Here is a 26770-nt window from a genome sequence, read left to right on the forward strand (position 1 = left end):
AGAACTGTGGGGCCACCTTGACTGTACATTAGCATCACTTGGGAGTGTTAAAAAAAAATACTGATATGCGGGGAGGGGTCTCATACTTTTGGTAATTCAGATTTACCTAACCTGGGTGTACTTTGAACTTCTAGATTTTCATTTCCCCAGGCAATTCTAATGTAGAGAAAGGTTGAGAATCATTATTCTGGCAGGAAGTTTCCCAAACTATAGTATGCATCTGGAAGGTTTTTCAAACAGATTGCTGAGCCTTACTCTCAGAGTTTCTGATTCTGTAGGTCTAATGGGAAGCCTCAGTTATTTGCATTTCTAGCAAATTCCTAGGAGATGATGATGACAGCGATGACAACTGAGAACCACCACTCCTGAGCAGCTTTTCTCAAACTGTACATCTTACTAAAATGCAGACTCTGATTCAGTAGATCTACCAGCAAACAAGTTCTGTGCAATTCTAACAGGTCTGAGGTGATACTGAGGGTGCTGGCCCACTAAAAGCAGCAAAATTCGAATTGCATGCACCATTAATAGCCCATTTCAGTAAAGTTCTTGGTGTAGAAAGATGTGTGGTTCAGCAGATCCTAGATTTACCTTGTGGCTGCAAGTGCAGCTTGGAGCTCTTGGTGGCAGGAGGGATCTGGAGGGTTCAGTGCTCCTTTGGCACTTGGTCACCCATGGTTTGCCAGGATATTTGAATATGCCTTTGGTCAATCTCGGATATTTGTAGTGAACTTCATTGTAAAGATTCTCAGTTTGCTGGAAGGAGTGGAGCAGTGGTTCTCAGTCTGAATGGTGCGATGGAATCACCCTGGGAACTGTTGAAATAACACCAATGCCCATGTTCTTCCCCTGCATTCTGATTTAATTGGTTTGTGGTAGTAACCAGACGGTGGTGATTTTAAAAGGTTTGTAAGTGATTTTAATTTAACGCACAGGCAGTATCAAGAACTACTGAATTAAAGTTTCACATATTAGAGTCTTACAGATCATTTAATGTTTTTTTTTCCCCCTCTATTACATTGCCTAAGTTGTATTCCATTGTGAAGCAAACAAACTTTATTAGGTAATTGAGGACAGTTAAATATGTCGCCTTTAACAAACCACCAAGAAAAGTCTCTACCAGGTCCTGTTGCTATTAAATCCTAAATACAGAGTGAAAGAAAGTGCTGGGAAAATAGAGTGGGTGTTTCTGAAGGAGCTGAAATATGAAATATTTCTGGGACTGTATCAACAAGCCTAATTTTTTCCCCTTGGGGTTATGATTGTACGGAACAAGTCTTCACAGCAAAGCTTGCCAAAAAAGGTTATGATAAAATCATGGAATGTGAATGAGTAGAACTTACAGGGTAACTTTAGAGGAGTCGGTCTCTAAGTTTAAAAATACAGGGATGACATATGTATTACATTTGTAATAGAAATTCTCATAATAAAATAATGCTGAATACAAGAAAGCTCCTTCTTTGTAGCATGGGATGTCTCTGAGGCCAAGGAGCAAATGAAATATCACAGCCAACAACAAAGTGATGAGGACTCACCAAAGACCCTCAACCTCTTTATCTTTGCAAATTAATTTTGTGCTCTGTATTCAAGCAAATATGTAGAGGTTGTCTAAACATACACATACCAGATGAGCCAACTAGAAAAGCTGAAGCTCGTTTTGCTTTTGGCCATTATGGACTAGTGAGAAAATTGTGGACTTTGGCAGCTCTGCCCCTTGCTTTGTGACACCAGCCAAGTGTCTTCATCTCTGTGGGGCTGTCTCCTCATCTGTCAAGTACAGATGAAGACGTAATCTCTTCTCAGAATGAGTCCAGGCAGGCCTCACTCACAGGAGGCACTCATTTAGCAGCAAGTGGGTTCATTTCTAGCATGCCTGTAAGAATTGAATCCTTAACAAGAAATACTAGCCACCAAAATATTTTCCTTATGAGTTCTTATTGGTATTTTCTACCTGTTAATTATACAATTTAGATTTCTTAATAATTGTGAAGTATACATTTCTTCTTGGAGAGTTGGCTCTCTTGCCTAATAGCCGCCCCTGCCCCCTTACTGTTTTCTACCTCTAGAATGTTCTTGCTCTGTTACTTGCCTGTCTTCTTTATTTTATTCAAGTCTCTATTCAGATGCCTTATCCTCAAAGAACCTCCCCCCTTCTGAGAATGAGGTGCACTCAAATCACTGGTGATGCTTCAGAGCCTTTATCCCCACCTGGAGTGAGGCTGTGTTGTTGTAAGTGGTGTCTGTCTGCAGCAGAATTGTAAATCCAGGAAGTCAAGGACTTTGTTTCGTGCCCTGCTCTAAGCCTTGATCTTGGAATTTTTGGCTGATGGAAGTCATTCAGTTAATATTTGTCAAATAAATGAGTGGAAGAAAGATTGAGAGGACTTTGTGGGTTGCCTTTCATTAGGTAACCATGCGGATACCTGATTCCCTATTTCACCAACTGGCTGAGGACCCCTGAATGCCCAGGCCAATGCCACAGTAACTCTAGGTCTCCAGATTCTAAAGCACACCTTGGTGAGGTGTGGGGGACACCAGGATCCAGGGCTCTTTCCCTTTTGGCTTTATATTCGCCCTGCTAAATCTTGTGACAGCAGATCTAATCCAGATTTGAGAACCCTTGAATTATCTCTGAAAGTAAGTGAAATTCCTAGGATTGTCTCAATGCATGTGTCTGCCCAGTGTGGTATGTGAGAGAGATGCGAAAGCACTGAGCACCCAGCTGCATTGATTCTGCAGTTGACTTCCTAAATTTTACATTTTTTTTTGCCACCCATTTGCCTGTAGTAAATGTATAGCATATCAGTTTTTATTTTAAGTGACCATTCAAGAGATTTTGAAATAGAAGGAAGGCTTTGGTGTCATGTGTGGGACTCTACAAAATTTAAATAGAAGACTCTGGCAGGGTAATTTTTATCTTATTTTCCCTTCTTCGCATTTAGTAAGTTTTCATTTGCTCTTATTTAAAGATGTTTTTAAGCACAAAACTTTTGAATGCATTTGTTGCTTGCATATCATGATTATACTTCATTGACATAGGGACCTGGAGAAAGTCTGGAAATAGCCATAATAGAGTCACATGGGTGGAAGTGACTAGGATTGAATGGATATTCCATTACTATTGTAAAATGGCTTCATGCTGGGTGACTCTGTTAGTATTTTAAGGGCTCACCTCTTAAAGGAATATTATTAATATGGTTAAATCAGCTTTTTCCCCTTAGTTTCTCCTATTGCAAATCATATTATCCCTTTAGTCTTTCTATAACTGAGAAAAGTTTGTTTTCTTTTTTCTTTTAAGATGCCAGTTGCAATGTTGCCAGGATAACCAGATTAAATTAAGTATTTTATATATAGAATTGTTTTTGACACCATAGGGAGACTACGGTGAGAATTCTTTTCAAAAAGATAAAAATTCAAAAGCCCTTTGATGCAAAAGTCATGGTGTGGCTATTTTTTTCTTCTTTTTTTTTTTTCCCCCTCCATGCAAGAAAGAGAAATAGAAACATCAGTGAATAAATAAAAATTTTCTGGGAGAATTTATGTATTAGAAGCAGCTGAGAAGGAAGGTATTAGAAATATAATTCCTGATAACTCTGCCAAGTTTGAGTGACTTGCTGGGATTGAATGCTGGGTGAGTAAAGGTTCTAGGTAATCCATTGAGAGATGAATAGAGTGTTGAAAGAAGGTGGGAAATGAAAGAACTTATAACAATTACAAAACAAGAAAACTATAGATTTTAGAAATCTAAATTCTTGAAAATATAATTTTATAATTTGCCAAGTCAGCATAATAAGCTTAAAGCTTTATGCCTGCTAGCCACAACGTTAACAACATAGCTTTGAAAAATTAAAGTAGAAAGTGTTAGAAATACCAGAAGTTACTGGTTCACAAGAGGAGATTTCTGCAGATCCCTCTTGAAAATCAGACTAAAGATGGAAGGTTCTAGGCAATGATCTTCCTAGTATCTCATTTAATTATGACATCTGAATGTCGTAATTAAAAAGCTCAATTTAATAGATAGGCAAGTTTGTATCCAGTAACCAGAGGAAACATTATCCTTTCAAATACCTATATACTTTAAAATTGACCATAATCTCATAACACACATGTGTGCCAAAAATGTAAAAAATTTAAGAAATTAGCAAGAGTAGAAAATTGTACCACATATATTTCCTGGTAACAAGCACGTTATAAAGTCAAAAGGGAAAACTCCCCAAGACTTCAAAGCTGAATTATAGATCATTTAGGAACAAGTCACACTGAGAACAATGCTGTAAAAAATTAGAATTAACTAAAGCAGTATTTGACGAAGATATTAAAACCATAATTTAGTTTCTACTCTCATTTAATCCTGTGTCTTTAAAAAATATTTTGCATAGAATAAAGAAGTATAATGCTGAAAAATTAACTCATTGAAAGAGTTTGTATAGTGCTGAAACGAGAGAGTGAGAAGTAATAACTAATATTACTCAAGTTTATAAGTTTAAAAATCTTGAAATGTTAGGAAGTCAAAGTTAGCAGGATCTTTAAAAACAAGGCTTATTCTAAGAATACAAAGATAGTATAACACCTACTAATGGATATTAATAAAGAGAAAGCCAGTATGATCCTCTGGAGAAAAGTTGAAGCATTTAATAAGATAGAACTTTTATTTTTAATATTCTTACATCCTTCCAAGCCATGCTATCCCACCTCTATTGCCAAAGCAGTTCTTAAGAAGAAAATCTCTCAAGGCTTGAGCTGCAAAACATACTTCAAGAGGTGATAGTGTTGGGATTGTTAAAGAGACTGCAAAGTGGAAAATAGCTAGCAAGAGCAGATATGTTGGGTTTTAATGGAAACATGGTTAATTGAGGCATGTTTGGAAAGTCAGATTATACATACTGAATATTTGTAGAATAAGAATTAGTAGTAGAATGTGATGCATCATGTTAATTACAGCAAATGAGTAAGAGTAGGAATTAAGTGCTATTTGCAGTGAAAGTCACAGAGCTTCTCTTAATTGTAAAACAATGGTTTTGTTTGCCAAATAAGCAGTCTGCTGAATTGTACTTTACCAGCTCCAACTTGATCAGTCTCCACAGTCAAGATTTGCCTTCTCCTCCCCAGCTCTTTGATTTATTCTGCCCCACTCGACTGGGAACCTGGGGTTGCAGTTCCTCCATACTTAATCATGTTCTCTTCTCAGGGCAGTTCCTTGGGGTAACAATATGAAGGTAGGATAGATGGATCCTCCAAGATTAGAGTAACAACTCCTTTTGGGTCCAGGAAAACAAGCTCTGTATGCCCCGTGACTTGTGCTTTGAGGGAGCCAGGAATCTAGCCAAGCTGGGCAGCTTTAACAGAAACCACAGTTCTGTTCAAGAACAAAGACGAGTCCAGAGAAATCATCTACCTGAGAAAGACTGGCCAATCCAGGGTTGAACAGTACCAGCACCAATGGTTCCTGAGACAGGAGGAGTGTTATTAGAGAGGGGCATGAATGGCACCTGAGGGGCCAAGTCTCAAATCATCATGTCCATTTACTAGTAACTTGATCTTGGACAATTAACTTGACCTGTCCAAACCTCAGTTTTCATAATCTGTGGACAGATAATAACTCATTGAAAGGGATGATTGTGAGATTAGCACATGGTGTGCATGTTAATGAAATCTACTTTGAGGACAGAAGCTGTTTTACTTTCCAGTCTGCTTTAAACTTCATGTTTTTTTTTTTGGTCCTGGGTTTATGTTTATGTTGACAGCAGCCCCAAGAGAGCAGAGGCCAGCAGTTGAATGTTGCCCCCATGGTGCCGTGAAATAGCATTCTGTCCCATAGGAAAATTAGAGAGCAGTTGTAAGTTAGGTGGCAGAGGGCAGGTCACAAGACCATGAAGAGTCTAACCACCCCAGCTCGTGTCTACCTCCAACTCACCTGCTACCCAGCTATGGTAGAGAGTGTGTACGCCTGACTCCTTCCATATTCTCTCTCCAAAAGCCTTTCCAACCTCCTCCTGTGTCTGCTCTCTTCCCAGATGTTCTCTACTGTTGCCCAGGATCCTCAAAACCTGTTCCAAGAGGAGATCCATTTTTCTGATTTTTTTCCCACTCTTCCTCCTACATAATCAAAGCTCTGATTTATCTCACAGTTAGAGCAACCAGGCTTTAAATTGGCCCGAGGGCCTCTAGAGGATCAGGGTCCCCTGTTGTCCATCTAACCTCCTCTCCCTTGCTCTGCTCTGGTGGCACTGGCCTGCTGGCTCTGCCTGGGACCCAGGTGTGGATAGCTGTTGCCTCTGTGGGGATGTTCTTCCCCTGCTTTCTCCATGACCCGCCCTCACTCCTTCAAGTCTGTTGGGCTTTCCCATCATGGCTATTCTACCAGATTGTAAATGCCCCTCCTTTCAAATGCTCCAGTTCCCTCTTCTATGTTCCACTCCCCATAGCACTTGTCACTCTTTACTATTATATAATTTGTTTGTAATATTTATTTGTTTTTTTTCTGTCACCCTCCACTGCCTTGTAGACTCTATGAAGTGAGGCCTCTTGTTTTTTTGTTTTTTTTTTTCCTCTTTATTAATGTATCCAAAGCCTTGTACTTGTGCTCAGTCAGCATGTTTGAATAAATTTCCTAGAACAGAATGTGTGCTTGGTCCCTGTATTATGTCTTGACTAGACAGGAAGGAGGTGCCCAAGGAAGATGGCCAGTGAAATAAGAGATGCATCAATCCAGTAAGAAAAGGGCCAGAGAAAAGGAGCAAGCTTGGTTTTGGAAAGAGATTTACTTTTGAGGAATCAAGAGCGGAGTGAACTACAAGTGGAGGAGGCCTGGGTCCTGGGTTTAATTTTACCACTGAGCCTCGGCGGGTCACTTCAGCCTTTTGCCACTGGTTCTTTATCTACGAAAGGAGGAAACTAAGCGAGGTGGCCTCTTAGGTCTGACCCTACTGTGTGATCCTATTTCTGGGTTTTACTCTAGGAAGGACAGAGCTCTGGAAATGTGGCCCACGCCACACAGCACTGTTTTCTCCCAGCATCTTCCCAGCTCCCCCTTCAAAGGTCATGGGGTACAGGGACGTTGTTCTGATTTATTTCCATCTTTTCCTCAAGCACCTTATGTTGGTAGAGGTTTCTTAAACCAAGAAAGTGAGCTGTGGACTGGGGCTCAAGAAGCTAGGATTTTGCTACCAGTTCCTAAAATTGGGGGGGTAATACCCAGCTTTATTTTTCTCATCATCTCTAGAATCGAGGTTCCTCTTTAGGGGATAGTAGATTATATTAAAGAAAAGAGAATGAGGTACATTCAATGAATCTCTGTTAGAGTCGAAACATACCAGGTGCCATTTGGGAGAATTGCCTGGGAATTTGGCTCATTCTCTGTCTTATTAAGCCGCCACATTGTAGAATCGCAAGGTCTTCATAAGTTCCATCTCATCGGAACTCAGGCGTTTGGAGATAGAGTTCTTCCGTGTCGATGGTCATGCACACTGTCCACGGTCTCTGAAGAAGCCAAGATTCATTTGTGTGGGTCTGTTTTGATGTCCAACCATTCGTGTTTTCGGAGAAGAACCCTTAAAACTCTTGAATTCAAATATGTGTCTGTTAGTCCATGACTGCGTCCATGTCACGGTGCGTCTTCCCTTCACCTCTCTTTCTTTGGGGCACTGCACTAGACATCAGTGGTTCCACACGAGGGAGCAGGAAGATGCAGAAGAAGGGAACTCAAGGCTCCTATTCTAGTGTCCTGGTTGGCAAAACTAAGTCAAAGGGGTTTTACCAGGTTTCTTTCTCGGCCCTCCTCTTTGGATAGTAAATAGCTCCTCAGGACTGTCTGTGCTTCTGACAAAAGTGCCCCCCCCACTTCCCTGGGGATGAGCTAAATTCTTTCTCTCCCATTTAGAAGAGAAGCCAGATTGCTCCAAGGCCCGCTGTGAAGTCCAGTTCTCTCCACGTTGCCCTGAAGATTCCGTTCTGATCGAGGGTTATGCTCCTCCCGGGGAGTGCTGCCCCTTACCCAGCCGCTGCGTGTGCGACCCTGCGGGCTGTCTGCGCAAAGTCTGCCAGCCGGGATACCTGAACATACTAGTGTCAAAAGCCTCAGGGAAGCCGGGAGAGTGCTGTGACCTCTATGAGTGCAAACCAGGTACGCGCGAGCTCTGTCTCAGCAGCCTGCATCAGAGGGTAGCAGATCCCTCCTCAGCTACCCGTGGCCTCTCCTTACAAAGATGGGCATTCCTCCCCAATATGCTGTGAGTCTGCCACTTCGGGCTAATGGCAGCCTGACGTCTGGCCTTAATCAGAACCAGAGGGTTAATTCACTGGTACATGAGCACCTTCAGGGAGGGAGTGTGTCTTTTTCTCTTTTCTTCTTTTTTTCCTTCTAAGTCTGCTTAATGGGGATGTGAGATTAAGATTAATGGTGCTATGGCTACCTGCTTCGTTCCCCTTGAGAAGGTCAGAGCCCTCATTTGCAGATATACCTGTCGCTTCAAAGTATTATATTTGAAAGCAGTCATCACACATAAAACAAAGTTATTTTTAGTAAACATACACATCAAAATGCCAGAAGTTTTATAGGGAAACCCTCAACCCCAGTCTTCCTCCTTGCCAATTCCCCACCATCCAGCACCTTGACTTTATGGCATGTGCTAAGTCATCTTTGACTATTTACTCACCTTCTTTGCCAACGTTTGATTTGTTGTCATGTCTCAGCTGTTTCTTGCTTTACATTATTTCTAATATCCTTGATCTTATGTCAGCATTTCTAATGTGGTCTGTGAACACTTTGGGGTTATAGGGATTTCCTGTTTGCAAGTTTCTAATGATTGATCGGGATTTGTTTCTTTCTTTTATTTTGGTTTTATTTTTCCTGGTAGGTAAATGCTTGAAGCAGAGCTCTCCTTATCCATCTCTTGAACTTGTTCTAGCAGAAATACCTCCAGTTGACCATCACCATCCATGTAACCATTGGTCTAATTCTGCCTTCATCTTAATTCTTCAATGTTTTGTCCCCACCTTTTCTACAGGAAATTTGAGATAGGTTGCAGTTTTGTAGCATTACTGAAATAAAAATAACCAGCACTGGGACTGGGTTTCTTGGGAATCAAGGAAGCTTGGGAAATTTGTAAGAGTCGATACTTCATTGTGGGACTCCAGAATGCAAGTAGATGCCACAGTAAACGGTACCTCTCTGTTTGCCCCTTTCAGTTTTCAGCGTGGACTGCAGTACTGTGGAGTGCCCCTCTGTTCAGCAGGCCGTGTGCCCCCTGGACAGCTACGAAACTCAAGTACGACTCACAGCGGACGGCTGCTGTACTCTGCCAGCAAGGTTGGTTTGCTCTCGGTCCATCAAGCTTTCTTCTCTGTCTTGTATGTTAGCATCATGTAAGGTACAGTTTCAAGCATGCCGCTTGTTTTCCCTTGGGAAACCTAATACTTTCCTGTTTCTCTGGAGAAATCACTGAACTGTTACTATGACTTGGTATTTACATAGGTCTTTCCTCAGATCAAAGCCAGGTGTCATCAGGTTAAATCATTAATCCTCATAGATTCTTCCTGTAAGGGTGCTTGTGCACTGTGAAGGCTGGGAACTAGACAGGCAAGTCTGCCCCTCTGTGTAGGTAGGGAGGCAGGCAGTGAGGTGTCTCAGGAATAGGCATGTGTTTTGATTCTCTGCAGAGAGATCTTATAGGTGCTTAAACAGTGAATGTGATGTGATGAAACATGGCATGCTTCATAGAGCTGCTGCCCAGGACCCTTGACACTTGGAGTCATGCATCTACCCAGGCCCATTTCTTACTGAGGCAAAGAGGTGTGTGAATTCCTATCATGTTTTGTGGAGTAACAAACATATCTCTTTTTGGCTTAATGCGGGGCAGGGGGGGGGGGTGGGGGGAGAGCTACTATTGTGCTAATTTAGTAGCAAGACATATGCTTGGCGGTGTAGAACTGGGCTTCTCCGGGACACAGTGTTCCTGGGTCGTATTCTGAACAGTCCACAAAATACCACCATGGAACTGGCCCTTTGTATTTTGCTTTGGTGGCAATTGTGTAGTGACCCACAGGGTTTACAGTCTCTTCCCTCCACCTGGGATGCCTGTCCCTCTTTTCTGCCATGACCTCCCCTCCATCATTTGCAGGCCACTAAGTCATCTTTGTGATAAAGTCATCACATTTCTTTCAGCTGTTGTTGCACATGTAATATCAGTTGTTAAAACCATGCCATATTTAACTCCCTTCCTAACCTCTTCTCCCTTAGTTCAGTCCCAGTGCTAGGCATTTGGCATCTGGGTTTGTTGAATGAGTAGGTGTGGTTGTAGATATGGTTTGGGAAATTGAGACTATATGGGGTCCATAGTTATGGTAAGTATCAAATTTTTTGTCTGTAATTGGAGTAGACATCCAGGATTTGTTCTGATAGTTACCTTTTTCTTCTTTCCTCTTAGACGATGTTAGATCTTTGGCATCCTAGGATTCTCTCAAAGTGTCCTTCATACTATACCATACAGCAGGTCCACTTTTTTGTGACGATGATGTGCTAAAGTGGTACAGCACCTTCTGATGACATTAGAATGTGGTAATTTTTGTGAAGATGTTTGGAAAGGTGTGAAAGGCTGCACACTTGTGAGGTTATTGCTGATTACTTCAGGAGGCAAATGGAGCAGTCCTGACAGTGCAGATGTTCCTTCAAGGTCTTCTTGAGAAGGAAGAGGCAGCACATTATATTGAAGAACCTAATTAATCAAAGCCAAGCCAGTTGTTAACTAAGAAGCCCTTGAATGAGGTACAGGGACCACTCTCAACTCAGTTATTAATGCAGTACAGCACCAACTGCGTATGGGAGGCACAGTGGAGGGTTTGAGTGGGTAGAATCTGTAGGAACACATGTTAAATCTCAGTTTAAGAAAAAAAAAAAAAAACTTCCTCACAACTAGTGGTGTTTAGTAAGATTTGGGCTACTTCCTGAGGCCACCTGAGCTCCCTGGCATTGGATCAGTTTCTTTTTGTCTGAATAGGCATCTGCCAGCCATGCTCAGAAGAACTGTGATATTGGAAAGGAGGTTCAAATAGCCCTTCCTTTCATTCCCATGCTTCTTTGATTCTAATAACCATAAACCTTAGGATGGTTCTTATTTTATTGATACAATTTTGATTTTGGCATTCAACTGAGGAACGGTCAGCATTAAATGTGCCTCTAATGATGAAATTGAAAGTAAAGAGAAGGAAGTTGTTCAGAATCCCACAGTAAATTATTTGCAAAGTGGTAAGTTCTCACAGCTCTTTGGTTTCCTGTATTTTAGGTAGTCAGTGACCCATGCTCATCCCCGCCCCTGCTCCTCACACAGGCTTTGTTCCCTCCTGATCAGGGCCCTCCTAGCTCTTCTGGCTCTGAGTCTGCATTTGCAGTCTCCTCTTCCCCAATAGCCTTACCCTCCTCTTTCACCTGGGCAGCCTCTGCCCTGTTCAAGACTGTGTTTCCTTCTCTTTGGAGGGTCTCCAGTCTTCAGCCCCTAAGGATGACACACACAGTCCTCTCTGCTCCTTTATAATTCCCCATTTATCTCTTTATCATAGTGCCTTTTATAATACATTGAATCATTGATTTTTTTTTTTTTTTTTGGTCTTTGCATTCTGTGTGATTCTCAAGGAAATGGAGTGTTTGTATGTAGCTTCTAGATGTAATATGTCAACCTACATTTATTGGCAAATGAATAAACTAACAGACCCTCTCTCAGCCATGGTGACTTATATGTTGAAAAGGAATGACTACTTTTAGTTTATTGTTATTTCCTTGCCTTTAAGTGTCAGTCCTTCTGTCTCTTTTCAGAACCCTGGCTCTGTCCCCTGCCTCCTCCTTGACGAACCAGTGCTCCTCCATGCTGCAGAAACCTTCCATTCCAAGCTCTGCACTCACCTCTCACAGCATGAGTCACCTTTATCTCTCCATTCCACCTTTTCTAACATCACTCATCCTGCAGGATTCCAATTAAATTCCACTTTATCCACTTATGCTTCAGCCCCCACCTGTCCCACCCCCTCGGAACTCCCAGTGCATCCTTTTCTGTGCTGTCAACTAATCATACACTTCCTTGCACCAAGGCTACATGCATAAAGTCTTGTCTTACCAACCAGAGGATGTTTCTGGAGGTCAGCACTTATGTCTTTCCCTCCGTGTATGCTTGAATACTGAATGAGTTTGTAAATGCAGAATATGCTCGGGCTATGACTTAACCCTGTTCAGCCTAGGGTAGTGCATTAAGTGGGTTCCCATATAGTCAGGAGGGTGATAAACAGACAATACTTTGATAAGAGAATAAAATCCCAAGCAGTCATGTAAAAATTAAAAATAAAAGGAAGAAATCCTAATGTGTGGTAATAGTTGGTAGTGTTTTAAATGAAAAGGAAAAAAAAAAAAAAAAAACATGTCATTCTATGCCATTTTGTGAGCCGTGTCAAATACTCTGTCTTTATGGGCATGACTTTTAGGTATAAAGAAAGTTATAGAATATATAAAATCTCCTGTTGTGATTATTTGACACTTACTTGCATATTTATAAAGAGCATTGGTAAGAACTTAGAGCATTCTGAAAGCAAAGCTGATAATTGGAGAATTCTGGGGGGAAAGCTTTTTATATGAAAGCCAAATGGTGTGAACTGTCGAAACTTCAGCAGTAGAAATTTACCTTCAGTAATAGTAACAACTCCTTTGGGTAAGGATTTGTTATATTTTCACGGGTTAGAAAAGGAGTTTGTGCCCCTCCCCCATCTTAAAGACTAAATTCCTTCCTCCTCCATTCCCACCCACGTGGAATTGCCATTCCCAGTGAGACTGTCTCACCTATTCAGGCCCCTAACCGCTTGTTTTCATTCATTGTTTCTCATCCAGCCAAAGTGTGGCAGACACTCCTCTCTACGTGTTCTCATGGTATAGTCCCTGACTGGCACTGGTTGGCCCTCCTGCCTCAGGCCTTTCTATGTGTAGATTATTCCTTCTTTTCTTGCAGTATCTCCAATTTTTTAATGGCTCATCTTTCCTTTTGGCTCTTCTGTATGTCTCCTTCTCAAGAACTCCATCCTTTTTTAGACATTGTTCTTTTAACCATTGTTAATTCAATGGGTCTGGGTCTCCAGAGAGCCTCTCAGGTCTTTTTATCTTTTCTATTGGCACTAGGGCATTATGTCACCTGCAGGCAGCTCCTCATACCTGGAGAGGGTGAAAGCAGTGAGAATTAGTGGCTTTAGGCTATATACTGGGACAGAACAAGGAGGAAAACTGGGACCATCCCTGGGGTTTTTGACGCTTTTGTTCTTCATGTGGGTGAGACAGTATCTACACGAGAGTGTATGGTGTTTGTGTGTGTACAAATGTTGTGTGCATAAGGGAATTTATGACACAGAAACCTTTGTCATATGCACTGGCACACCTGACATCTTTGCAGGGAAGGAAAAACATGTCCTTAAGCAACATATAAGTAACAACCACAATCCCATTAAATGTGGAATGTGCCTTACTGTTTACAAAGCATTTTCCCTTGTGTTATTATTTTATCATTACTCTTAGCTCTATGAGGAATTTGCAGATATGAAAATTAGGTTGAAAGAAGAAATTACTTGCACAAAATGCTCCTTGATACAAGGGACAAAGCAGGTCTGAGTCTTTAGCGCAGTTTCTTTGCCTTCTGTGCTCCTTCCACTGCAGTATCTTTTTTTTTTTTTTAAGTAGTTCTTTTTTTTGCTGCAGTATTTTTGATAACAATGGTTTGGGTTGCTGTTGTTATCTTTAAAACCAGGAAACAAATCAAGGGATAGGAATTTATTTCTCACTGACTTGTTTGTTTGTATCAGCATGGTTCAAATTAACAAAATTCACATGCTTCATTTATTCTTTGCTAGGTAACAAGCTGTCCCCCAAAGCAGTACTTAAAAACAACAAGGTTTATTATTTCTCATGACTCTGTGTATTGACTGGGCGGTTTTGTGGTCAGCTGGCTGGTCAGCTGGGACTGGATATATCATCCACGTGTCTGTTAACTGGGATGGCTACAAGGGCGCCTCTCTCCATGTGGTCTTGGATCCCGGCAGCCCACCAGTGGCAGGAGTGAGAGGAAGTAGCAGAGCCTTTAGAGACCAAGACTTGGAAGTCACACATCTGTTCCGCCACATTCTTATGGTCAGAGCCAAGTCACAGGATAAGCCCTATCCAGAAGGTGGGAGAGTAGAGTCTTCCTCTTGATGGAAGAAGCTGCATAGAATTTGTGGCCATTTTTAATCCTCCATAACATATAGTTAATCAAACTAGGTGCCTCCTAGATTTTATTTTAAGATTACAAAACACTGGTAAAGTGCTACGGATGTCTGACCCTTTTCCAAAGACTAATTAATGTCCATCTGGCCCTGGGGCTCCGTGTCCTTAGGTGCAACTCAGGACACCTTATATTAAGCTCCCTGGTCCCTCAGCACCAGTCTGTTCCCTCCCTCACTTGCCAGCCAACAGTTCACTTGGAGAAGACTCAGGAGGCAGGAGCCTCTGAGCACCACCCCAGCTCTGTGCATCATTTAGCTGACCAATAGTTTTACCTCCTCTGCTTAAGGAGTGTTCTGACCACTCTAGGTACTGGGTTTTCTCTCATCACACAACAGGGAATGTGAGTTTGGGGATACCAGAGGATCTACCTGATGAAACCAGGTCATATTTTTAAAAACAAAACTTTGAAGGATCTTGCATAGAAATTCTGCTCTATAGTGATTGATCTTGCCTGAGTGAAATGGATCTACCGGAAGTGGTTGAAGAGTTGACCCACCTGGGCTATAGGTACATCTGGGAACCCACAGTCTCCTGTGTCACCCAGCCCAAACCGCAGCTCCCAGATTATAAGTGTCTTCTCTGTACCCCTCATTCTTCAGTGCTTGAGTTTGCTTAAGTCTACAGTCCTCACTTTACCTCTCTCATTCTTCATGCATCTTTCAGATATAGGCTTAGGGTGGACATTAAGTAATTACAATTTTGGACAACAATATCTATACACCTTACTTTTACTGTAAGTCAAATGTGTTTTTTTTTAAACCTTATACCTTTTGATTTGTTAAGTAACTTTTTATATTTTTATTAAAAAGTTGAATGAACTTAATATTACTGATAGTCACCCATTCTGTATTTATGAGATTGTCTTAAATTTTGTGTTCCAAAACATTCTGTTATCAGCTTCTGTCTATAAATATGCCTTTCTTAAAAATTATTGAGAAAAATCCAAGCCAGTTATTTTGAGGTAGAAATAAATTAAGTCACTGTTTATGATGTTCAAAAACTTAAAAATAGGGTTTCTTCTGGGTTTAGTATGCTGTGGAAAGTCAGGTTCCCAAGCTTTCTCCTGGCTCCTGCCTTTTCTCTGACCAAAGGGCCTGATTCTCTTCTAGCAGCTATATTTGGGACATTTATCTCTCTTGCTTTCTGAAGTTCTGTATCAAAAAATCCCATTTTATTTTTAAATTAAGACTTAAATGTGTGGTTTTGTTGTTGCTGCTGTTGTTGTTTTACTTCCTATCTCCAAAGTAATTAAAAATTTTAGATTATCTCTTAGCTAAAATGTTGACTAATGTGTGAGTTCTCTTTTCACCAAAAAAATTAAGTAACGTCGTATATTGAGATTTTCAGTGCAGTTCCAGTTGAAATTCATAGAGCTTAACCTGAGAGGAAGGTTGTATCACTCTCCTATTTCACAGATGAAGCATGTGGAGCTGGAAGGTCTCTGCATAGTGAGTTGCAACAGAGCCAGGCTGAGCAAGCACAGATCATTGGGGTGCACTGTCCCCCAAGGTCCTGAGTTCAGTTACCACCAGCCCCTAGTCCCACCACCCAGGGGACCTGACACGACGTATTCTGCACATTTCCTTTGTTATCCTCTGTAAGGAAATGCATACCTGTGCATAAACCATTCAGTAACTAAAGCGTTCTCCTCTCTGCATCACACAAACTGGATGCTTAGAGTGCTGGAATCCGGGCCTACTGCTTCTGCATGAATTTGGACATCCATGTTATCTGGGTCTATTTTCTTATCTGAGAAAGAAGGAGGGGAGGAGATGATCTCAAAAGTAACTCTTAAGTAACTTCTATCTCTAGATACTTTGGCTTTTCCAAGCCCTTTTAGAGAGGAGGGAACCCAAGCCACTGGTGTTAGGAGATTCCTAGGAAAGAAAGAAGAAGGTCATTTTTAGAAATGCTGGGACTCAGAAGGGAACCATATATGGTTTGCACAGTGATCGGAAAGGGGTTGAGTCCAAGGGAAATCCTAATATTACTTTTTATTCAAATTTTCTTTAAAAAGAAAAAAAACTTAGGGCAAAATAAAATACACAAACTACTAAACTAATGATTTAAACCGTGTTAATCTGACTGGTCGGATGTGAAACTGGGTGATAATCTAATAAAATGGATTGTCTGATTGGCCAATGGCTAGTTGAATATTGCTAGTTGCCTTTTTGTTTTTTTAATCTATAAATTGCCTCTACCTAGCAGAAGCTGGGAATATAGGATGTACTCTGTTAAACTTGTGCTCTGACAGAATGTAGTTACCTCTGCCTGTCAGGCAGGCCTGTGTATGTGTTAGAGGGAGGGTGGTATGTGCGTGGTCCCAAGGGTCCTCACTTGCCCACCTGTGTGAAGGACATCAGCCAGTGCATGGCTGTCTGTGGCTGCTCCCTGACCCTGAACCCATATTCACACTTTTTTCCTCCTACCTGTTGCTGCATCATTTTCCCTGAAGTTCTGACTCCTGTCTGTCTTCCCTGCTGCTCTCTCTTCATTCAACCCTTCCATATTCTCATAGCCTTTTTCTGTATTTCACATTTAATTGCACATAAACTCACACATACCATGCTATTTTTATGGAGGAGTGTTTCCTACCTTTATAATTGGGCCATTTCTTTATATGTCTCTTAAAATAAAACTACTAAATTAAGTTCTCTTTTTTCTTGTTTGAGCCATGTGTTTTTTTTCCCCCCTTGACATTGACCTTAGAAAAGAATTTCCCAATCGTATCCTGTCATATCATAACAGCTCCAAACATTGTAACTGCAGGAAAGGAATTAAGATGAAAGGAAGCATGATAATGCCATTGTGCCTGAAAGATATGTTGAATGTACAGTCCATGATCAGAGTGAAGGTCATGAAATGCGTTTACTTTCACTGTAATAACGAGGTGTTTATTCTCAGCGGCTTCAGTTAAAAAAACCTAGAATGCTTAGTTACCATTCCTCAATCCTGGTTTCTTTGCACTTTGAAGAAAATTCATCTTGTTGGTGCTGTGTTGGATTATGATAATAGAATCTTGGCAGATTGCTAGCACACTGTTTCTTGTGAATAGATGTAGATGGTTGGAAAAGAAGCTTTCTGGAGTTCCAAAATTCACAGGCTGAAATTGACTCATTCTGGATGAGGCTAGCTGAATGGAATCTTTGGCAAGTTAGCCCTTCCCTTCAGAAGCACTTGAATTAAATCAAAATTAATCTGACCACATAACTACAGTGAGTAAAAAACAAGGTACAGATTTGAAAATGCTCAATTCTTAAAGTAGTTAAGAATTTAATGCTCATTGAGGACTTAATGGAAAACAGACAACACTGGGCTTGGTGTGGGATATTGTGGTGAACAAAACATGGCCCTGGCTTGAAAGATCTCCACACTTTGCAGATATCACTATGCCGATTTCAGGAAGGCTCCAGACCTTTGGAGTATAACATGAAAGAAGCACATACACAGAGTAATACGTCTTCAAGTAAAAAAAAAAAAAAAAAAGATACACACATACACTCACACAAACACAACCTAATAATTTGTGATTGCTTTATCTGCAACTGGTTTTTAACCCACTCAAATTAATGTTGTTGTCATGATAGAGATGCAGTGATACTAGCAGGGTGTGTGTGTGTATGTGTGTGTGTGTGTGTGTATCAATAAATAGACTTGCTTTCTACCAAATAATGAAAACTGAATTTAGGAAAAAGCTATCTAGTGATAATGCCCAGCTTTACATACAAACTAAGAAATCAGGGCCCACAAAAAGCACCTACACATTATAGAACAACAGGTGATCACAGGTGATCATTCTTTTTACTCTTCCCCATTTTCCTGTTGTTTCAATCTTGATCACACAGTTCCCTTCCTACTGAGAACTCGGTGGATTTTGTAATTCTCTGCTCAGTAACATCTATCCAATTCTGAGCAGTAGCTCTTAATAACAGTATCGGAATCCTTTGGCATTCCATTTGCTAAAGTATTTAAACTTAGGTGGTTGAATTTCCAAGGTTCTATAGTCAACTCTTATCTCCAGAGCCCTAGCCAATAATTCTGTTGTTTGAAGCCTTCAGAAGGGTGATAGGAGGTGGAAGTATTGGGTCAGGGACAATCAGCACAGGGCGCATCAGTCCAACCAGGCAAATACATCAAAGCCAGAAGTGTCCTTGGGTGGCTTGAAACTATCAGGTTTGGGCTCAGAGTTCGGGGATCCCTTCTCTTTTTCTTTTGTGACAGTGTTAAGTTCTTTAGGTCATCAAATAATATTTGTTACAGACCCATATGCTTTTTAACTTTGCTAGGTAATTAAGTTGCCTGTATCATGCCTACTCAAGCTAACCAGTGAAAATTGTTCCTGAATATGCAGTTTCAAAGGACTTTATCAAATTAAGAGTGTTGTAATTAATTATCATGTCCATCTGTTCCAAGATTCTGTCTCACGGATGACACTATATAAGAGTGTTCTTAGTTATTTGTTAAGATTGGTCTATTAGTAGACAGATTTCTCTAATTCAGCTTATTTTTTTTCAGTTGTTCTCTTTAATTTGGAAAATTTCTCCAGCTGCCTTAAGGGACAAATAAAATTAAATTATACAATATGTAAAATATGCATAGCACAGAATTAAAACATTCCTGACTCTTGATGTGCTATCATGGTAGCGTTCTTTTTTGTTTTTAAACACATGCAGAAAAAAATTTGGAAGTATATTTGGAGCTCTTCTTTCTCAACTAAGAAAAGAACATCTATTCTGCTGCCCTCTGTCACAGTAATGTTTGGCCCAAAAGAACGAGTCAACTCATGACTAAAAAAGCCAGAGTCTATATTAAACGCTGATGTTTTTAAAACAAAATAATTGTAGGAATTCCATGTTATTTCTGGATCTCTCCCCAGATTGAAGAAAATATTCTTTCCTAGAAGTAAAGCCCTTGCCCATTAGAGATGAGCTATCTTCCCAGTAGAGTGTTGGGTTTGTCAATAATGCACTTCAGATGTGTAAACCCTCTACTTGCTGCACTGGGGCTTTATGCCTTCTGTGTTCCCCCATGAATTTGACCCACTATCTAGTCTTATTTTATATTTGTTTTAGTCCTAAAAACAAGCAGGGCTATCACTCAGTAGCTTACAAATTGGTCTGAGTGGTCATGGACATCAGACCCTGTACATGGCCCTCTGACTCCATCTGAAAGATGGTAACTTAACTGAATTCCATAAGATTTCAGTGAATTTTGAAAACAGAACTCATATCATATATAATAGTGAACCTAAGGACTATCTCATTTGCTTTGTCGTCATCATGATGATGATGCAGAAAACAGAAGAAGCACTCAGGACAGTCCTACCAAAGCACTTTGTGAAACTGTTTACAGAGCTAATAAGCAAATCTTAAACAAACAAACCAATAAATAAATAAATTACCTTTCTGGAAATACCAAAAAAAGCAACCTCAAATTTTACAGAATTTACTGATTTTTGCCTTTACATTGGATGTAAGTGATATGGCTCTGCATCATGGAAGTTTGACTGAGTTTGCAGAAAGCCAGGGTTTTATTTGCCTGTTAGACATTTATCTGTTTGACTAGAACCCAGAAGTGGAGATACCTGGTTTTCTGTGGACTTCTCAGTTTTGTATGGCTGTACCATATAGACAGGTGCATTGTAAATTATCTTTTCTGGACTTTGCTTGTATTTGAAAAGGAAAGATGTTGCATATCGTGGCTCTTGAGATAATATGATCAGTTACTTTGATTTCCATAGCTCATTTATGGATTTTTGAGGAGTCTTTTGAGATTTCCTACAACATTAAGATACTTCACCTTTATCCAGGACCCCCAGTGGAAGCCTAAAGCTTCAGCTAATACCAAACCCTGTGTATTCTATATTTTCCATATACTTACATACCTCTGATAACATTTATAAATCAGGTACAGTACAGGATAGACAATAATCATAAAACAGAACAATTGTAATACTATATTGTAATAAAAGTCATCTGAAACTCATGATTGTTTACTTCTGGAAGTTTGCTTTGACCATGGGTAACTGAAACCATAGGAAGTGAAACCATAGATAAAGGGGGGCTATTGCAGACTGCACTATTTGAAGGCAAGGGCCAATCTTAACATGTTTGTGTCTTGTCAGTCTCTAGCACAGGCATAAGCAAATAGAAAATTTGTTTCAATTATATTGACAGTGTGGCAAATCCCAGGATCACAACCCTTGGGTGTTCTTGGTTTGTTCTGGGAATAAACATTTTGAGTGTTGGTCATGTGCCTAGCATTGGGGTACTTGGTAGGAAAAAAAATGTAGCCACCGTCGAAGGAGTGTATAGTCTAAGGGAAGGCGAGGATGGACAAAAGATTGTAGTTTCAAGTGTTAATATTTTTTGGAAAGAGAAGTATGCAAAATAACAAAAAGTTCTCAGAGCAAAGAAATATTAATTCCTATTTGGAAAACTGTCGGATTTGACTTTTGAGCTGAGTCTTTAGGAATGAGTCAGAGTTCACCAGATGGAGAAAGAGGAAAGGGCGTTCTGGGCTATTGTAAGTCACTGATTTTTTTTTTTTTTTTAATGTGTCCCGCAATTTAAAACATTAGCACTAATTCCTATCTTATGATTCAAGAAAAGTGGAATTCATGACTATGTTGGGTTTTCCCTCAGATAACCACCCACTGCAAGACTACATCACTTGTTTAAGATGTTTTATTACTTTCCTACTGCTTACCAGCAAAGATGTTCTTAGAATGGTATGCAGAGCCCCCTTATTACCCAACCCTGGCCTACGGTCAACCTCCAGTTCCTCAATAATATTCCCTGGTCCTCATCTCAATACATGATACATTTGTGGTGGGCTGAACCATTTTCTGTAAACTAAACACTCTATTCTTTTCTTGCCTCTGTAAAATCTGAGGGTTTTCATCTATTTGGAATGCCTTCCGTCTGTTTCCACTCCCTCTTACCTGTTGGGCACTTCACGGACGGTCCACCCACATCCCCTCCCTCAGCACATCAGTCATTTATCTTTGTGCCTTGAGTGAGAGAAAGCCTTTTGGAAGAAACGTTCTTTGTGGATAAATGGAGGTCTGTAAGGCACAATGAGGGGCTTCAGTGTGGAAGATGTGGAACGGCCACTGCCAAGAGGGCACTCTTCCCCAGCAGCCCTCAGCCCAGAGGAAGTAAAAGGGGCAGTTGGAAGCCTCAGGGCTCAGGTTGACCCTAAGACATGTTTTTTGTTTTGTTTTTGTTTTGAGATGAGGGTTTTTGTTTGTTTGTTTGTTTGTTTTAGCATCTTTAAATTGATTACCTACATTTTAAAATTGGCATGCTTCACATAAAAATGGAGGTTCTCTTGAACAAGTGAAGGATAGATAGCCACATTGAGTTTGTTTCTGCACAGAATCGGTCGTGCCACCCCTGAGGTCACAAACCTTGAATCGTTCACAATCCCCCTCCAGATACTGGAGGAGGAAGAAGAGATGGTAAAGGTAAAGCTATTAGGAAGCTGGTGGCTTCAAGTGAAAGAAACACTAGATTGGAGTCTATTTTGTTAAAGAAGTGCCATTGGGATGAGGCTCAGGCTGGGGAGGAAAGGGAACGGTCTGGAGTAGATGTGTCAGTGAAGTTGAGGAGTCAGTATAGCAGTAACGGGAACAGGAAAGCTGGAAGGCTGGGGCCATGTGATTAGCAGATAGCACGTGTGACTTCCCAGATCTGAGAGCTGTGGTCCCAGGACAAGGCAGTGAAGTGGGTGGGGGGCAGCCAGGGCCACTGGGTCTAGTGAGACCAGTGTCAAAAATGCTTTTTCCACATCACCCTGAAGGCTCTCCCAACTTAGTCATATAAAATCACTCATGAGTCGAGTGTTTCTATGTCAGGCACTCTCCTAGGTGTTTCTCGAGTCAGTTAATTTGATCCACATAGTGGTCTTATGACGTGTGGATACTTTAACCATCCCCGGTTTCCATGAGGTTCCACTGAGGCTTAAAAGGATTGCATCACTTGTCGAAGATCCCAAGGTCACATGGCTCCTATTGGCCAGAACTCAAACCCGAGGCTCTCTGACGTCAAAGTGCACTCTGCAAGCCTCTGCCTCTGAGGAACTGGGTTATAATCAAAGCCACAGATCGGGTTGGCCTGAGAGAGGAAAGTCACAACATGGGAGTAGCCAGGGCCACGGAGAGGGCTGCAAGAAAAGAGCATCTCTGGGGGACAGGCAGGTAAGTGTCAGAAGCAGGCTCCAGTGATATATTTTGTGGTGATGTCCAGGTGGTGGGTTTTTCTGTGTAGGAAAGATTGTGGAGAGCAGGGACACAGATTGGAGGGAAGTCGGTGCTGGATGGTGAGTTCCCGGGAGCCAAGCGGTACCCTGGGGTGCATTTCCCAGAGGATGAGAGGCAGTTCATCGTGCACTGTGTGCTGATGACAAGGCTGAGAGGCTGGGAATTGCCTGTCTGCATGGATGCAAGTGGGTGCGTGCTTAAAGTCATCTGCCTGTGTGCCTGCTCAGGCCCCAGATGGCCTGAAGGAGTGTCAGCAGCCGTGGCAGTGGAGGCTGTGCTCAGGTTTTCAAATGGTAAGTTAGCTCAGATGTTGCTGGTGTTTGTTCTTCCTGTGCTCTGGGGAGGGGATTGAGTAGTCTATATGAAAAGTCTCATTTGCAGTTTCGTATCTGATGCAGTTAATGTATCAGACTCCCTAAAGTAAAGCAGGACCCTGTGTATCCCAGCCCCCAACCAGCCTCGTGTCTGCTGCATGTACACTCTTAGTAAATGGTTAGAAAGTAATTACGTGTCCATAAACAAGCTGATTTCGTGTTTTAAAGCATCCATTTGTAATACCCTTCATCAGCCCAGTCTCCCTCTCATCCCACCAGCCATGACAGCAAATGCCAGTGTCTGAGGAGGTTGAGGCAGAGAGTCCTCTATCCCGTTCTCAGACTCTATTTCCAGTTGTTGAGCTGGACTGAGTGGTTCAGGATGCCGCCTGCGCCCTCCAACAGGAGGCCTGGGTTGTTTTCAGCTGTGTGTCTGAGCACCTGGTTCCCCTGCTGCCAGGATTAAGTACCTTCAGCGTGGCCCCAACCCTCTTCCTTAGCCAGTCACATCAAAGCAGTAATTTACCAAAAGGGCCATTGCTTTCTTCTCAGCACACCTGCTTGCTGCGGAACGTAGTTCTAGAAGATAATTTTATAATAATTATAGAAACGTAAAGCATGTATCTTCCTACAGATTATACCATTTTTCTTTGAACTTTTACCACCTAAAACTTCCTAAGCCCCATGCCCGCCTTGAGGAGGAAGCCATAATTTGTCTGTCCCTTGAGAAAGCTAGGAATATAAAAGCTGTAGTGATTGCTGTATTAAGGGCTTACAGTGGGCTTCATTATTATTAATATTAGGAGATGCAAAAGAATTGTTACCGACCTGTCCTCAGCTTGTCCTGTCCCTGCATGGGAGCATATCCTTCAATTCCTCCTGCCAGAAGAAGAAAAGCAGACAACAGCACAGAAAGCCCAGGAGTTGTCTCTGAAGGGGGAGAGGTTTTTTTTAAAAAAAAAAAAATGCGATCCTGAGTAGTAGCTCACTGTAAAAGACATGGCTGCTGGGAAAGTGTGTGCATGCCTAGGTAGCTTGAGTGATAGGTAGCTTGAGTGATAGAACCATATGATCATGCAGGGATGAGTTTGAGAAAGGGTGAAGGAGGCCTAGTTGATTAGACAACAGTAGATCTCTCACTGGGAGAAATGCTAGAAATTGTGAGCCAAAGGAACTTCCATAGGGAGGCGGGAAGCGCGCTATTTTCCGTAGTTGGACCCTCCAGTGAGAAACCTATTTTTTTTTTTTGATGTTTTATTTGAGGCTTTTTTTTTTTTTTTAACTTATACATTCCTGGAAAGAAGCAAGAAATTTAATCAGTAGAAAGTACATAGAATTTAATTAAAAATCAAAGCTACTTTTTATAGAATAGAATTGTGTTTTCTCTGTCGTAATTTCCATTCCCAACACACTCTTTCATTAATGCACTGTGTGGGATCCTCCTTGTACAGGTGCTTTGCCATTTTAATGCTTCATTTATCCTTGCTTCCCGACTCAGGGAGAGATCTCCTCCCACCTGTAAATGGTAGTTTTTGATATGCAGACAGTGATATCTCCTCTTTGGAAGGACTCAGGCACTCCATTCCATGTGGAGTCAAGCCAGAACTGAAAGAAATCTTTTCCAGAGAGCCTTAGCAGCTTGGTTTCCCTCCAGGATATGGGCAGAGAGATAAGGGGCTGCTTGAGGAAGATGAGGAGTCTGATAGTTGCTTCCGAATTTCCTCCTCTGAAGAGGGAGCTTATTGTAGGGAACATTAGATCAACATTTGCCTTCAGCACAGTGGCTCCCCGCACCCCAGGGCACATTCCAGGAGTACTCCTGTTCTTTGCAAAAGGGGCTATAGGAGCAGCAGGAGGTGGCTCCTTCAACAACCACTCTAGCATGTAGCATCTTTAAAATTTCTCTAGACGTTCAGATAAAACAAACCATCAGTCCTTAGAGGCAAATTTTAAAGAGTCTCAAAGACGCCTCATGATACAGGGGCATCAGCCTCTGGTGTGCTGTTCATTCTCCTGCATTGTTTAGGATCTTCTTTTATAGGGGAAAAATATAAATATGTAATTATTATACCACGGGGTAGGGGAGATCACCCAAAAAGCCTCAGGGAAAAGACCCCATGTTGACCCAGGCCTGGAAGTCTAGGTATTTGGAGGGGGACATGGATGGGGGCAAAGGGGTCTAAGGAGAGGGTACAGGCAGGCTAGAAGCAATAGAATACAGTGTGCTGCAATCAGATTCTGGCAGTGGTGGGGATGGTAATGGCAGTAGTACAACCATAGGATTTTATTCTTAGAAGAAAAGTTGCTATAATCCAACCATCTCCCTTTATGGATGAGAAACCAAGCCTCCAAAGGTTTCAGTGACCTCCTGGTGGTTGCAAATTTTTCTGATGGATGATGATATTGGATAAATAAATTGCTCTTTCCGTCTCTTACTCAGGTGTCTCTCACTCCTCAGCAGTGGTCTTTAGGTAGGAAGGAGTCCCTGTGAATGACTGAAAATGTGTACTAGTAAGCACCACTCTTGTTAAAGTGTTAAAATGAGTCCTACTTGTTTTTTTTCCAATGAAAAGTGCAAATTGAAATATAGCAACCCAAACCCTACACATTTGGGCATGAGGTTCTCGGAAAGTGGATCCTGGATTCTCCTACAGAGCTTATGTTCTGGGCAGATTCTGTAGTCTTTCCCCAGACTAATAATAATCCCCAAATGTGGTACCCTGGAATCTTACTCAAAACAAATTCTATAGTCTTTCTTTCCACATGCTGATTTTGAAAAATGCTGTACCTTTCTGAGTCATAAATGTGTAAAAGCATCCTCTCACCCCTGACATTTTAGCCATGGGGGGGTGGGGGGTTCATTCCAAATTTTTGTTTGGATGTCTTTATCATTCATTTTCTAAGTTTATAATACATGTCAGACATGCCCCTGCACTAGAGGAATTGAGAGGATGATCAGTATGATTTTGTTTTAGTATGGTGAGCAGACACACTCCAAGAGTGAGACACCCCTGAGTATTGTTGAAGGTCAGAAGATGGAAAATTAATCCTGGTTGTTTTTTGATCAGAGAAAGCCTCATAGGATGTGTTGGTCTTCAAGGCTGTGGGAAATTCTCCGGGGACAAAGGAGAAGCAGGGATTTGAGGTTGAATGGACATCTGAACTGTGGCATGGAGTGGTAAGAGGCAGGAGTGGGTGGATTCCGTGAATGGTAGATTGCCGTTGTTGTTGGAGTGTGTATGTGTTGAGCCCCAGGTGGAACACGGAAGCTACAAGATAGGTAGAGGCCAGACTTGTGAGCACCTGGTATGCTGTGCCCAGGAGTCAGGACTTTGGCCTTCTGGCCTGCCCAGGACTGTCTGTGTAGTCCAGGAAGCAAAGGACATGAAGGAGAAGAATAGGATTGTACTCACTGCCTTTCAGCCAGCAGACACGCTGCTGTGGGCCTCCTAAGGAGATGAGTGCCCTCTAGGGGTTTTAATGATTTCTGAGTGCTGTTCATCTTTGCACTCAGGCACTCAGATGCCCACTAAGGTGAATCCATTACCTACTCGAGAAAAGAAAAGACAGCTTAACCAAGTCCCACCTGGCTGCAGCTGTGATTACATTATGCAAAAATTTATTAATGTGGTGCTTTGATTGATCATTATCTTAATACCGAGGATAACATTGGAGGCTTGATTTTTTTTTTTTCTGGCAAATTGCAAATACAGGTTGCTTCTTGTTTGAAGTTAAAAAGCCCTTAGCCCTCATATTATATGATTCCATTTATATGAATAGGCAAGTTCACAGAGAGAGAACATAAATTAGTGGTTGTTGGGGGGTGGGGGAGGAATGGGGTCTGGCTGCTAGTGTGTGCAGTGTTTCATTCTGAGGTGATAGAAATGCTCTGAACTCAGGTACCAGTGATGG

The 26770-nt window shown here is 41.5% G+C and overlaps 1 protein-coding gene across 8 annotated transcripts in view; it reads left to right on the forward strand.

Moving 5' to 3' along the window:
- Crim1 (cysteine rich transmembrane BMP regulator 1) overlaps positions 1–26770 on the forward strand; it is a 182607-nt gene that overhangs the window by 71445 nt on the left and 84392 nt on the right. For 7 of the 8 annotated variants that reach the window (XM_046441628.2, XM_046441633.2, XM_046441631.2 and 4 more), the window contains 2 exons: positions 7877–8119; positions 9184–9304. In XM_046441628.2, coding sequence (XP_046297584.1) covers positions 7877–8119; positions 9184–9304 — 364 coding nt within the window. The remainder of the gene's footprint in view (positions 1–7876; positions 8120–9183; positions 9305–26770) is intronic. The other variant, XM_046441632.2, reaches the window with a different exon arrangement.

The sequence above is a fragment of the Marmota monax genome, unplaced genomic scaffold (genome assembly GCF_021218885.2).
Source record: "Marmota monax isolate L192 unplaced genomic scaffold, Marmota_monax_Labrador192_F-V1.1 WCK01_AAM20220418_F8-fsc00010, whole genome shotgun sequence".
Lineage (NCBI taxonomy): Eukaryota > Metazoa > Chordata > Mammalia > Rodentia > Sciuridae > Marmota > Marmota monax.